The 15,398-nt window shown below is 45.9% G+C and overlaps 1 protein-coding gene across 2 annotated transcripts in view; it reads right to left on the bottom strand.

Annotated features, from left to right (window-relative positions):
• SH3GL1 (SH3 domain containing GRB2 like 1, endophilin A2) overlaps nucleotides 1-15,398 on the bottom strand; it is a 919,809-nt gene that overhangs the window by 80,622 nt on the left and 823,789 nt on the right. For both annotated transcript variants that reach the window (XM_082263930.1, XM_082263931.1), the window contains exon 7: nucleotides 11,602-11,830. In XM_082263930.1, coding sequence (XP_082120056.1) covers nucleotides 11,602-11,830 — 229 coding nt within the window. The remainder of the gene's footprint in view (nucleotides 1-11,601; nucleotides 11,831-15,398) is intronic.

Genomic DNA, 15,398 nt, shown 5'->3' with positions numbered 1-15,398 from the left:
TCCCTCTGAGTTGGCACACAGAAGCGAAAGCATATGCAAGTCGCGTCCACATATGTAAACGGTGTTCAAACCACACATGTGAGGAATCGCCGTGGTCGTTAGAGTGACAGCAATAATTCTAGCCCTAGACCTCCTCTGTAACTCTAAACTGTAAACCTGTAGAAATTTTTAAAATGTCGTCTATGAAGATTTTTATGTACCAATGTTTGTGGCCATTCCACAAGCATGTTCAATTTTGAAGCAAGACATGTTGGTTATCTATTTACTCGACATAACATTATCTTTCACGTTATAGAAAAAAAAAGTAGGCTAACTTTACAGTTTTCTTATTTTTTTAAAAAAAAAAAAGTGTATTTTTTCTAAACAAATTGCGTTTATAAGACCGCTGCGCAACTACGAAGTGACATAAAATATTGCAACATTCTCCATTTTAATCCCTAGGGTCTCTGCTTAAAAATAAAAAAAAACGTATAATGTTTGGGGGTTCTAAGTCATTTTTTGTAAAAAAATACTGATTTTAGCTAGAGGCATCATCCCAGTACCGTTGTTTAGAGCCGGCGGTCGGCTTTCCGGCGATAACAACCGATGCGGGAGCCGCTCGATCGTTACCCGGCGAGCGTGAGGGGACGCCCCCGCCCCTCCGGCCGCCTTCCGCCGTCCCACCGGGAGACCCGAGCAACCAGCCGGCACACCCGCCGGCTGGATGGAGTCCCAATCTAAGCCGGATACGGCTTTGATCGGGTGTCCGATGACGTAACCCGGAGGCGGCATCCATGACGTCACACCCGGGTTACTCGGCTGCTAAAGGCGGCAGATTAAAAAAGTGAGTGTATTCAAAAATGCAGTTTTCGGCGTTTTGAATACATGGAAGTGTAGTGGAGGGGTCTAGCTAGGGTCTTTTATACCCTTCATCCCTCCATAAAGAGTACCTGTCACTGCATATTGCTGTCTCAAGGGATGTTTACATTGCTTGTGACAGCAATAAAAGTAATCAGATTTTTTTTTTTTTTTAAACCGGTGTTAAAATTAAAAAATAAATAAATAAATAGGAAAAAAAATAAAAATTTTAGCCGCCACCGTCGCCGTTCGCTCGCATACGAAACAAAACATATATGGAAGTCGAGCCGCAAATGAAATCACTGTTCAAACCACAAGTGAGGTATCGTCGCAATCGCTAGAGCGTGAGCAATAATTTAAAAAAAAAAGAGCTACACTAACTCTAAACTGGTAACCGTTAAAAAATTTTAAAGCGTCGCCTATGGGGATTTCTATTGACCGTAGTTTGTCGCCATTCCATGGGTGTGCGCAATTTTAAACCGTAACATGTTGGGACATCATCTTTCACAATATACAAAAAACATGGGCTAACTTTACTGTTTAGTTTTTTTTAAATGCAGTGAAATGTGATTTTTCGTAATTTTTCCCAAAAAATGGCATTTGAAAAACCGCTGCGCAAATACCGCGTGACAAAAAATATTGCAATGACTGCCATTTTATTCTCCAGAGTCTTTGCTAAAAAAATATATATAATGTTTGGGGGTTCTAAGTAATTGTCTAGCAAAAAATACTGATTTTAACTTGTAAACAAAAAGTGTCAAAAATAGGCCTGGGGCCTAAGTGGTTAAAAAACAACAACGTGCACCTGTACCTTTAAGGCACAAGATATAGCATACATCATGTGTCCCTTTCCATGTTTTACAGTACTTGGTTAATGCCTGTTCCTGTCTTCCTCTGTGTGTACTGACCACGCTTATAAGAGCTCCTGATCCCTGATAGGGTGGTCAGATTACATGCCTCTGTCATCCTGCTGTGTATTCAGCATCTCCCCATCCCCCTCTTCCTGTAATTTTCGTAGTCAGTGTGTAAATTGAAGCCGAACTCCTCCCCAATCCTCCCATCCCCCCAGCCTTGATTGGGTATTCTGTTGCAGACACCCCTCCCCTTTGGTAAAGTGGTTGTAAAGTCACATCTGTTATATACTGTTATCCTCCCTTTTTCAGGAACATATTAAGTACAGTGTGTGTATTTGTTTTTCAATATAAAGCTAATTACCTTCTTTGCGCAGCTCTGCTGTGTGGTCACATTTCCATCTCTGCTAGCTTGCATATGTCAGAGGGAAAACGGAATTTTTGTAAAATCTTACCTGTAAAATTCCTTTCTCTGAGTCCTCCGACAGTCGCCGCCTCTTCATATTCGTCACATATGGGGTATCAGACTTTGCTCCGAAGGAGTAGCTAGGCAACAGAATATGTTAACAACAAAGCTTTTAACATATCCCACCCTCAAGGGGTGGTCCCCTCAGTCAATACCCTCCTACTTCCTGCAACCATATCTCAGTTTTAGTGGAATAGCAGTAGAGTATACAACCAAACCCCAAAAGAGGGGCGGGGGCGGCGACTGTCGGAGGACTCAGAGAAAGGAATTTTACAGGTAAGATTTTACAAAAATTCCGTTTTCTCTTACGTCCTCCGACAGTCGCCGCCTCTTCATATTCGTCACATATGGGGACGTCCCAAAGCAGTGCAAACATGAGGGGTGGGAAACGCATCCGCGCCGAAAAGGCAACGCAGTCTCCGCATCAGAGAAAGGAACCTTACCAAAGGAAGGAAACCAGCTGGGCAACAGCAAAAAACAAGTGCTCAACAGGAGCAACAACCCAGGAGAAGACAAAAAACCAGGGGATACAAAAAAACTATCCCAACAGCCAGGAGTCCCCAACAAGGGACCCTATGGAACAGCCGCACTAAGAACCTTGCGGCCAAAGGAAGCATCCGCCGATGCCTGAACATCTACTTTGTAGAATTTTGTGAAAGTGTGCACGGTCGACCAGGTCGCCGCCTTACACACCTGGGCTACAGAAGCCCCATGACGACAGGCCCAAGACGTACTCAAAGATCTAGTAGAGTGCGCCTTCACAGGGACAGGAGGAGCCTTACCCTGCAAAGCATAGGCCTGGTCAATGGTCTGCCTGATCCATCTGGCGATGGTAGAGGCCGAAGCCGCCATGCCCTTCTGAGGACCCTCTGGAAGAACAAACAAGGAGTCAGTCTTACGAAAAGACTCAGTCGATTTAAGGTAAACCCTTATCGCCCGAACAACATCCAGAGAATGCAATCTCACCTCCTTCGGATGTTTAGGCTTCGCGCACAGCGAAGGCAAGACAATATCCTCATTAAGATGGAATTCCGAAACTCGTTTCGGAAGAAAAGAAGGATTAGGTCGCAAGACCACCTTATTCAAATGAATAACCAGGTACGGAGACTTGCAGGACAAAGCCGCCAGCTCCGACACTCTGCGAGCCGAAGTGATCGCCACCAAAAAGGCGACCTTTTTGGACAACATAGACAACGAGATCTCCCTGATCTGTTCAAAAGGAGCACGTTGTAACACAGATAGAACGAGATTCAAGTCCCAAGGGGGCAAAGGATCCCTCCTAGGAGGAACCAGATGCCGCACACCCTGAATAAAAGTGGCAACCAAGGAGTTGGAAGCCACGGGACGTTGAAACAGAACGGCCAGCGCAGACACCTGACCCTTTATCGTAGCCAGCGCCAAACGCTGATCAACACCCGCCTGAAGAAAAGACAGTACACGGGAAACCGAGTACGTGCGGGGTGAAAACCCCCTGGACTCACACCAGGCAAAATAGGCCTTCCAAGTACGGTAATAAACCTTCCCCGAGGAAGACTTCCTAGCGTTGATCAAAGTATGAACGACCTCTGGAGAGAGACCCTTCTCCTTCAGGACCTCTGTCTCAACAGCCAGGCCGTCAAAGCCAGCGACTGTAAAGCAGGATGGTAAATCGGTCCCTGAGACAGTAGATCGTCTCGAAGAGGTAGACGCCAAGGGGCGTCGACCGCCAGATTCACGAGGTCTGCGTACCAGGACCGGCGAGGCCAGTCCGGTGCCACAAGAATCACCGTGCTGCGTTCCGAGAGTAACCTGCGAAGGAACCTGGACAGCAACTGAATCGGTGGGAACGCGTACATCAGCCTGTACTGATGCCACGGGGCCACCAACGCGTCTGCCCGAGGGTCGCGCGTCCTTGCCACGAACCTCCTCACCTTGTTGTTGAGACGAGACGCGAACAGGTCCACATCTGGAAGACCCCACTTCGCGCACAACATCTGGAAGACAGCCGGGTGAAGAGACCATTCCCCCTGATCCAGGGTCTGGCGACTCAGATAGTCCGCCTGCCAGTTCTCCACCCCCGGAATGTGAACTGCCGTTATCGCCGGGACATGAGTCTCGGCCCAAGACAGAATGTCGGCCACTTCTCGAGCCGCCCGGGCACTCCTGGTGCCCCCTTGGTGGTTGATGTAGGCCACCGCCGTGGCATTGTCCGTCTGCACCCGAACCGGGCAGCCCTGCAGCCGGTCCGTCCAGCGATGAAGACAGAGATTTATCGCACGTAATTCCAGAATGTTGATCGGAAGGGAAGACTCTCCCTCCGACCAAGTTCCCTGGGCAGACAGAACGCCCAGAACACCACCCCAGCCCGACAGGCTGGCATCCGTGGTGATCACCGTCCACGAGATAGGACGAAACGACTTGCCCCCGGACACCATCGGGGACTGGAGCCACCACAGAAGGTTTCTTCTGGTGCGATGACTCAACGAGATCTGAAGATCCAGAGATTGAGGTCGCCCATCCCACTTGGACAGGATCTCCGCTTGGAGACCCCGCGTGTGGAACTGGGCGAAGGGAATCGCCTCGAAGGCCGAGACCATCAATCCCAGACATCTCATGCACGTCCTTAAAGACGAGTGCGGAACGTCCCTGAGGGACCTGACTTCCTCCTGAAGAGTTCTGAGTTTGTCTTCCGGCAGGAAGACCTTCGCTTGTACCGAGTCCAGAATCATTCCCAGGTAGGGAAGACGAACCGACGGACTCAGCGTCGACTTTGGAAAATTTATCGTCCAACCAAACTCCTGTAGAGTTTGCATCGTGACAGACAGGTCCTCCTCCAGACCCTGGCTGGTCGCAGACCGAACCAGGATGTCGTCTAGATACCCCAGGACAGAAATGCCCTGGGCCCTCAACAATGCCAGAACCGGTGCAAGCACCTTGGTGAAGACCCGCGGAGCCGAGGCGAGACCAAAAGATCCTCCGCAATGGCGAATCGAAGGTACCTCTGGTGACCTTCGAAAATGGGGATGTGAAGGTACGCATCCTTCAAATCGATGGAGGCCATGAATTCCCCCGGAACCAGGGCAGCCACCACCGACCGCAGGGATTCCATGCGGAACTTGCGAACCCGCACAGAGCGGTTCAGAGCCTTCAAGTCCAGAATTGGACGAACCTTGCCCTCCTTCCTGGGCACGGTGAACAGATTGGAATAAAACCCCCGAAATCTGTCCCGATGAGGCACCGGAACCACCACTCCCTGAGCCCTCAGGTCCCGCACTGCCAGGTGCAGGTCCCACAAACGCTCTGGAGACAGTTGAAGATTTGAGGGAAAAAATCTGCTCTCCGGCCGAGAGAGAAACTCGATCTTGTAACCAGATCGAACGATTTCCTGAACCCATCTGTCCCGCACACGGGCCAACCAGGGCTGAAGAAAACCGAGCAAGCGTCCCCCCACCCCAAAACTGGGTGAGGGCGCCCCTTCAGGCCGCACTGTTATGGGCTGCAGATCCGGATTGGCCGGACTTCTGTTTACCAGACCAGGGCTTCTTCTGAGAGCCTTGACCTTTGAACGGCTTGCCCTTGTAGTGCGGCCGAAAGGCACGAAAGGACCCCTGAGGGGGCCGAAAATTAGCATGCTTCTTCCCAGAAGCCCCCTTAGCTTTGGGGAAATGGGGCAAGAGAGTGCTCTTACCCCCGGTGATCCCCTTAATCAACACATCCAGGGACTCCCCAAAAAGGCGAGACCCATCATAAGGTAGATTGGCTAAGGTCTTACGTGAAGACTGGTCCACCGACCAACATTTTAACCAAATCAGGCGGCGAGACAACACCGCCACACTGTGCACACGTGCAGCCAACGGAACCAGGTCCAGGTCCACATCACACAGATACATGACACCCTGGTGGATTTGATCCACCATATCCAGGGTCGCCGGTGAGGCCGAATCGGCCACCAGGACGCGCCTAAGCATCTGCGTCCAACTTGCGATCGCCTGGGCCGCCATGAGAGAAGCAAACAGAGCCTTAAGCATAGAACCCGTAACAGAATAAGTATGACGGGTAAGAGACTCCAGTCTCCTATCCGTGGCGTCACGGAACACCGGGGAATCCTCTGCAGGAATCGCAGTGGCTTTGTTTAAAACCGCAATTGCGTGATCCACTGGGGGTGGCACACACCACCTTTCATCAGTGGAAGGTGAAAAAGGATAACGCAGCTTGAATCTACTTGGTACAGCAAAAGGTTTGCGTAGATTGCGCCATTGTTCCTTAACAGCGCGCTGAAAATCATCATTGCAGGGAAAAACCTGCGGCGTCCTGCGTTTTCTCTGCGTCCCATAAGCCGCCAAGGCGGCGGGGGGACACACCTCATCCTGCAAACGCAGCGTTTGCTTTATGGAAGCAATCAACTCATCCATGATTGCAAGCTCTTCAGGCGAGCCAGGGGGAGAATTATCAACCCCCTCAACATCAGCCTCCACCTCAGACCCTATTAGATCAAGAGAGGAGCGGGACCCCGATAAGGAGGCCCCCGCCATAACAGCCCTATCACCTTCACCCTCAGAATCAGAGGAAAGAGCAACTCTGGGCCTTTTAGTAGATTGAGCAGCCACCAGCATCTGCACCTGAGCAGCAAGGCCAGCCACAATAGTGGCCAAATCCCCCCCTGGGGGGGAGACAGCGGTCCCCTGGCTTTCCACCAAGGCCGTAGGAAATTTTCCCTCCTGAGAGTCCATTGCCCCTGTAATGCCAGACAACAAAGGGTTAACTGCCCCTTTTAAGCAAGCGCGGCAAGCGCAGCCCACCGCACCACACTCAGCACAATAAGACCCCCACAGGGAATATGCAAACTGAACACAGGCAATGGATAGCAAGAACAGAAGGGTAAAACCTGAGGAGACCCTCGCCGCTGCTGCTGCCTCGATCGGTGTTCCAGGAAAGAGGAAGTGATGCTGCCAGGGCGCTCTATGTAAGCCTATGGAGGCTACAAGAAAATGGCCGCCATGCATGTAAAACATGTGGCCGGAGCGGGAGTAGGCAAAATGGCGCCGTTTGGCGCCGAAACCGCCACTCCACAGTGCAGTAAAAAAACACACATTACATTCCAGTATCAGAATACATGTCAGATCGCCGCAGCGATCGCTGTACAGTGCCCAAACATGCCAAAAAACATGCCCCACAGCACACAGCTTCACACACTGATCAGCCTGACACAGACAGTGTCATACATCTCCCCCCCCCCCTTGCAGCCCACAGCATGCAGCCGAGAGATAGGGAGACAAGCAGTGTGATTAAAGGCAGGTTACACAGTCCCAGACTGACACCCCCCCAGACAGACAGGTCCCCACATAAATACACTTACCTCACATGGCGTGGGGAACCCGCACAGGCGAACAAGCCGCTGCACATGAGGCAGGGAGAGTCGCATTCAAGACGCACAAAATGGGGGTTAAGAAACCGCACAGCGTCCAGTGAGGTAGCCACCTCACCAATCATCCCTGCACCGAACAGGGATGGGTCGTTCACTGTGCCAGGAGCGTTACCTGGCTGAACGCTCGAAGGCAGACTGGGAAGCCACTGACCCACGACCTGCGATCAGGGGGATCAGCCCGAGACCCAGTCTGCATGATCCTCTTCGTCCGAAGAACTAACTAATGCTGAAAAAATAACAGCTAAGTAAAGGTAGAGAGAAAACTCAAACAAAATTTTAAAAAGAAGAAAGAGTCTGGGGCAGAAAGCCCCAGCACAGAAAAAGCCAGCCACTCCTGACAAGCTAGACATTAAAACTGAGATATGGTTGCAGGAAGTAGGAGGGTATTGACTGAGGGGACCACCCCTTGAGGGTGGGATATGTTAAAAGCTTTGTTGTTAACATATTCTGTTGCCTAGCTACTCCTTCGGAGCAAAGTCTGATACCCCATATGTGACGAATATGAAGAGGCGGCGACTGTCGGAGGACGTAAGAGAAATATCAGACCCTCCCACTGTACTCCTTAGACCAAGAAGGAGAGCAGAGAGGGCATGTGACCACAGTAGAGCAGGGCAAAGAAGGTATTTAGCTTTATCATATATATATATAAAAAAAAAAAAAACACTGTATAGGTTCCGAAAACAAAGAGGATAAAAGAATAATAGATGTGACTTTACATCCACTTTAATACTGCATCCATGCAATACTAAAGTTGGACATACAGTATATAACAAAAGTAAGTACACCCCTCACATTTTTGTAAATATCTTTTCATGTGACAACACTGAAGAAATGACACTTTGCTACAATGTAAAGTAGTAAGTGTACAGCTTGTATAACAGTGTAAGACTCCATTCACACTGCCACGACTTGTCAGGTGACTTGTGTGCCCTCAAGTCGCCCCAAGTCGCTTGTCATAACAAATGCAATGTAAATCAATGAGAGCCGTCTTAATATGCACTACTGAAGTCGCTCCGACTTCAGAAAAGGGTCCTGCACTACTTTGAGGCGACTTGTATCCGACTTGTGCCAATAGACTTCAATGGGAGTCGCCTCCAAGTCGGATCCATATCTTTTGTCAAGCGACTGTGATCCGACTTTCCAGGAAGAAGGAAAATTAGCAAGGCATTCCCCACATTGCAGCCATGCCTACAGTTCCTATATAACATTATCTCTGCCTGGTCTGTGTGAGTGGCAATGGTGGACACAGATAAGTGGCACTGGTGGACACTGATACATGGCACTGGTGGACACTGATTCATGGCACTGATATGTGTCACTGGTGGACACTGATACGTGGCACTATGTGGCACTGGTGGGCACTGATACGTGGCACTGATATGTGGCACTGGTGGACACTGATTCATGGCACTGATACGTGGCACTGATACGTGGCACTGGTGGACACTGATTCGTGGCACTGATACATGCCACTGATATGTGGCACTGGTGGACACTGATATGTGGCACTGATATGTGGCACTGGTGGACACTGATTTGTGGCACTGATATGTGGCACTGGTGGACACTGATTTGTGGCACTGATACGTGGCACTGGTGGGCAGTGGCACTGGTAGACACTGATACATGGCACTGGTGGGCAATGAGGAAATGAGTAAAAAAAAAAAAAAAACAGAAAAGGGGAATAGGTCACAACACATATTCTGATTGGCCAAATACATTCGTACAAAGTCGTCTATCATATAAGTTGCTTAAAATAATTCACAAGTTGCGCTGAAGTCCCGCTAAAGTCGCGCTGAAGTCGCGCTAACAAGTCGCCCCTTATGAGGCGACTTTCTGGTCGCGGTAGTGTGAACCGGCTCTTAATGTGCTCCCCTCAAATAATTCAACACACAGCCATTAATGTCTAAACTGCTGGCAACAAAATGAGTACACCCCTGAGTGAAAATGTCCGATTTGGGCCCAATTCACCATTTTTCCCTCCCCAGTGTCATGTGACTCATTAGTGTTACAAGGTCTCAGGTGTGAATGGGGAGCAGGTGTGTTAAATTTGGGGTTATCGCTCTCACTCTCTCATACTGGTCACTGGAAGTTCAACATGGCACCTCATGGCAAAGAACTCTGAGGATCTGAAAAAAAAAAAAATAATTGTTGCTCTACATAAAGATAGCCTAGGCTATTAGAAGATTGCCAAGACCCTGAAACTGAGCTGCAGCACGGTGGCCAAGACCATACAGCGGTTTAACAGGACAGGTTCCACTTAGAACAAGTCTCGCCATGGTCGACCAAAGAAGTTGAGTGCACATGCTCAGCGTCATATCCAGAGGTTGTCCTTAGGAAATAGACGTATGAGTGCTGCCAGCATTGCTGCAGAGATTGAAGGGGTGGGGGCGTTAGCCTGTCAGTGCTCAGACCAAACACCGCACACTGCAGCAAAATGATTTGCAATGCTGTCATCCCAGAAGAAAGCTTCTTGTAAACAGGATGCACAAGAAAGCCCGCAAACAGTTTGCTGAAGACAAGCAGACTAAGGACATGAATTACTGGGACCATGCCTCTGGTCAGATGAGACCAAAATAAACGTATTTGATTCAGATGGTGTCAAGCGTGTGTGGTGGCAACCAGGTGAGGAGTACAAAGACAAGTGTGTCTTCCCTACAGTAAAGCATGGTGGTGGGAGTGTTATGGTCTGGGGCTGGCAGCACTGGGAAGCTTCAGTTCATTGAGGGAACCATGAATGCCAACATGTACTGTGACATACTGAAGCAGAGCATGATCCCCTCCCTACGGAGACTGGGCTGCAGGGCAGTAGTCCAGCATAACAACCCAAACACACCTCCAAGATGACTTGCTGCCTTGCTAAAGAAGCTAAGGGTAAAGATGATGGACTGGCCAAGCATGTCTCCAGAGCTAAACCCTATTGAGGATCTGTGGGGCATCCTCAAAGGGAAGGTGGAAGAGCGCAAGGTCTCCAAAACCCACCAGTTCCGTGATGTCATCATGGAGGAGTGAAAGAGGACTCCAGTGGCAACCTGTAAAGCTCTGGTGAACTCCATGCCCAAGAGGGATAAGACAGTGCTGGAAAATAATGGTGGCCACACAAAATATTGACACTTTGGGCCCAATTTGGACATTATCATTAAGGGGTATACTCACTTTTGTTGCCAGCGGTTAAGAAATTAAAGGCTTGGTGTTCAGTTATTTTGAGGGGACAGCAAATCGACACTGTTATACAAGCTGTACACTCACTACTTTACAATGTAGCAAAGTGTCATTTCTTCTGTGTTATCACATGAAAAGATATTAAAATACAGTAAACCCCCGTTATATCGCGGTTCAGTTTTTGCGGTCCCGGTGTATTGCGTTTTTTTTCCTGTAAGACCTATTAATATTATTTTACTAATTAAATCATTGTTAATTAAATATTTTTGTGTTTTCCATTGCTCTTGCTCTGTCTCTCTGTATCTTTTGCGTGTTTAAATGTGTTTCTATTGTTTTAAAAGTGTGTTTAAAGACCTTAAAATGCTTTTAAAAGTACAGTGAAAGTTATAAAAACATGCTTAGAGTGTATTTAAATAGGGTCTTTCTATTGTGCGGATTTTCAATTTTTGTGGTTGGGTCTGGAACGTAACTCCCGCGATAGAGGGGGGTTTACTGTATTTACAAAAATGTGAGGGGTGTACTCACGTTTGTGAGATACTGTATGCGGGCAGATAATAGACAGAGATAAGTGATCTGCTGATTACTGATGAAAACTCAGAACTGCTACAGCTATAGAAAGCTCCCCCCCTTGCAAAACATTATGCTCTTAGAAAGAAATGATTATTCCCATTCCAAAGACATTGGAAAATGCTTGTTAGCAAGCGTGGATGAGCAAGCTAATTTTTCCATATAAAAATTGGAAGGCATTCTTAAATCGGACTTATTGCTTGTAAAATGTATCCAGTGCAAGGATTCTCTAAATACCAAGAAGACTTTAAAAATAAATGACAGATTTATCTTTGTGAAAATATGTGTTTTGATCCTGTGTATGTCATGAATACCTGATGCTTTGACTGAAGAGTTGCAAGAGATTCCACCATTAGGATGTTCACTGTCAGCATAATCATAGGCTTCCCTCGGCTTAGGCTTGTATTCTCTTTTGGGTCTAGAGGAGGATTCACGAACTCTATCCTTTAATTTGTCAGATAATTCATCCAGAATTTGCACAGCCTGCCTGTGATAATCCAACTGCGCTTCCACCAAAGCTGAGAGCTGACTGACTTGCTCCACCTAGAGACATATGGCATAAGATAGATTTAGTATTGCAAAAGAAAATTATATTGGAATAGTTTTGAACTCAGCCTAAAAGATAACAAGCCATAGTAGCTAAATTAGGCGGCTAGAATAAAAAAAAGAAAAAAAAAGTAGTATCTGATACAAAGCCGACAAAAGGATAAAAAATGCATTAAACTCCTTGTAAGCAAATAATGTAAAGGAAACCATTCTCCTCAACCCCCAAAAACAGCAACTCTCCCCTATAGTAGGCTTAAATCCTTGATTACATACAGGGATATGTACAGGGAGGTGGTGAAGACCTGTGCCAAAACATACCAGCATCAAAACTTCTGAACTGTTATCTTGAATTTGGTATTGTCGGTAAGTTACAATATTGTGTTATTGAAATTTTGCCTGAAATAACTTTGAATATACAGTACTTTCTCAGACAACAGATGAATGGCAACAGGCTAGCAAACAATAAAATAGTACCCAAACAGAGGGAAGCAGTGCCCTCCTATAAACTACGCGATAAAATTATTTAGCAGCAAGTAGAAAAAATAAATTACAGTGTTCGTTGAAGGCCACAGTGCTTCTTTATTCTTCTGCGTCCAGGATGACCAAAAGCATTCCCAATGAGGGATGAGTAGAGCATAAAGGGCTCTTGAGATTCAAGCCAAAATATGTGGGATACCCAATTTGCGTGTCTAGACCCCTCATTCTATCTTAACACTAAACTCAACCAGTGAATACAGGGGATTTTTGAGGTGTTGGATATTTTGTTCTTCTAAATCACGTGTCAAACACAAGGTTCCTGCCAGGCCATTTTATGTGGCCCTCGCAGCTCTCTGGCTTCTCCCTTATCTCGACCACCAACTTTATCTAAGCAGCAGAGAGGACAGAACTCATACAGATCATGCACCTCTGTGCACCCTGGTCTCAACATTCAGCAGACTCTTTGCACTTTTTACTTCCTGGCAGTAGCACAAGGTAGGGGGATGCACTGTTATGTAAAGGGGGGGGGTACTCTTGACCTCTTATGGTGGGGCTCTTAACATCTAATGGAAGTGGGGGTGGACTGGACATCTGCTTACAATTATTATGAGAATAATACAATTCTATGCTGTTGAAATGGAGGGTCGTACACCACTGGTATAATCCTCAAGAAACTTTATTGGGGACTGCTCAGACAAAACTCCATGGCAGAACCATGTTTTGTCTGAGCAGTATCCAAAAAGGTTTCTTGAGGATTATACCAGCTGTGTGTGACCCTCCTTTTCAGATTTGCATTATCTGATGCATATGCTGTGAAGGGGCTCCATGCTGGTCTGCACCTGCTTTTTACAGCCTAAAGTGGTTGTAAAGCTTTTTTTTTTTGCTGTATTAATATCATCATACCTATATATATCTGCTCTGTACAATGCTTTTGTCTCCTTGTACAAATATTGTTCAACATGTTTTTATTAATATGTGATAATAAAATTATTTTATAAAACGATTTGATACTCTAGTAGTGCCTTAAAAGTCCCAAACCCTTAGGGGAACTTTTTGGTTGTACTTTATTGAAGGGATGTGGCACAATTGGTAGAGAACACTCGCTGGGAATTTCTCTATATATAGTCTTACAGATACAACTGTCCCTTTGAGGGCAACCACAGTGCTCATGTGTCCATTTAATTAAATTGCGTTTGACATCCCTGTTCTAAATGATACACAAAATATATCCAAAAACCATACATTTTTAATTTACAATTTCAATATAAAACCATTATATATAAAAGGAAATTCTTTCAATAATGTATGTCCAAACATTGTATATTATGAAACTTATGATATTTATACATGTCATAAACCAACTGTCTGATGGTGATTAAAGTGGTAGTAAAGCCCACTTTGTGAATTTTACCTATAGGTACAGTGAGGGGAAAAAAATGATTTTTAATACATACTTCAAGGTAAAATCTATTTCTAGAAGTACATCACGGGACACAGAGCCATAAATCATAATATATGGGTTATATAGCCACCGACAGGTGAAGGACACTGGCAAGCAATCAAAGGATGTCCCCTTATATAACCCCTCCAACAGAGGAAATACCTCAGTTTTGTAGCAAGCAATAATGGCCCCATATAGAGGAGGGGAGGGACCTCTGTGTACCATGATGTACTTCAAGAAATGGATTTTACAAGTAAGTATGTATTAAAAACTGGATTTTTGTCTTAACGTAAAATCCTTTTCTCTGAGGTTCACTGACAGACACAGTTTCAATTTTTCAGAACATTGGGGTATTATGCTGTCTCTCTTCAGGAGTAGGCGGAAACCTTTTTGGTTACACCCCTCAGGCAGTCCCAGAGGGTATACCATCACTTCCTGCTGTAGGACTTCCAGTTTGTAACAAGCCGTGTCAGAAGAAAACATAATTCAACCCCAAAAGAAGGCCGGGTGCTGTGTCCGTCAGTGAACTTCAGAGAAAAGGATTTTAAAGTAAGACAAAAATCCAGTTTTCTCTTTCGTTCACTGACGGACACAGCTTTAATTCTTCAATCCATTGGGATGTCTTAAAGCAGTGTTAATGGGGGGGGGGGGGGGGGTGGGAAAAAAACACAGAAACCACAGAATTCCCAACAAGGCTAAACATAGCCATCCAGGAAACAACAGGAGCTTAACTAGGAACTGGAGCTCACCACCAGAAAAAATTTTAATAGAAAATTGTATGAAGGCACCTGGCCCTTCTGGGTTAAAAGATGCTAAAACCTGCTGCCCTTTTAATTGTAAAAAACAATATCAAGATAAAAAAATTGGTAAAAAGGCGCTGGTGACCGAATATAATTAAATATATCAAACCTAGCTCTTTTTTCTGATGTGATAAATTGTATAAATTATCAAATAAATATCAAATACAAAATCACATAAAATGTTATAGGTGCTGATGGCACATAGGTGTGCTGTGTTCTGTACACATAAATATCTAATAATACATAGCTGTAAAAACAATATCAATTTGAAGTGCTAGTGACACACAAATGTGCTGTGCAAAATTAAATAAAGTGCATTAATAGTGCAAAAATACCATATATTGCTTAATATTAACTAAATTATACAATGAATATAAAAAATATTTAATAAATTAGTGCATAAATATTGGACTATAATCCAAGCTGTAAAAACAGTTCATGCAAAAAAATGTTGCTTGGATATTAAGTGCTCCAGTGATTAGATGTGCCACTCTTTACTTCTTACCAGATGCAGGTAGGTCGCAAGGACCCCAAACGCCTGCGATCCCTTTTCTTAGGTGGATCAAACCATAAGCACTCCTCCTCTTCACTTTGATTTAAGTGTAGCTTTCAACTGAATAATATGCTCCTTTTCCTCACTCCTCCATTAATTTACCTCATACAGATGTAAGTTAAGCCCATATGCAGGAAGACAGATCCGTCTGACCGCCGCACGCTACAGGGGAAACATGCATCTGGTAAGAAGTAAAGAGTGGCACATCTAATCACTGGAGCACTTGATATCCAAGCAACATTTTTTTGCATGAACTGTTTTTACAGCTTGGATTATAGTCCACTATTTAAGCAC

Source organism: Pelophylax lessonae, assembly GCF_965119305.1.
Source record: "Pelophylax lessonae genome assembly, chromosome: 1".
NCBI lineage: Eukaryota > Metazoa > Chordata > Amphibia > Anura > Ranidae > Pelophylax > Pelophylax lessonae.
Note: the sequence above shows the minus strand (reverse complement) of the source record. Positions and strands in the feature narration are given on the sequence as shown.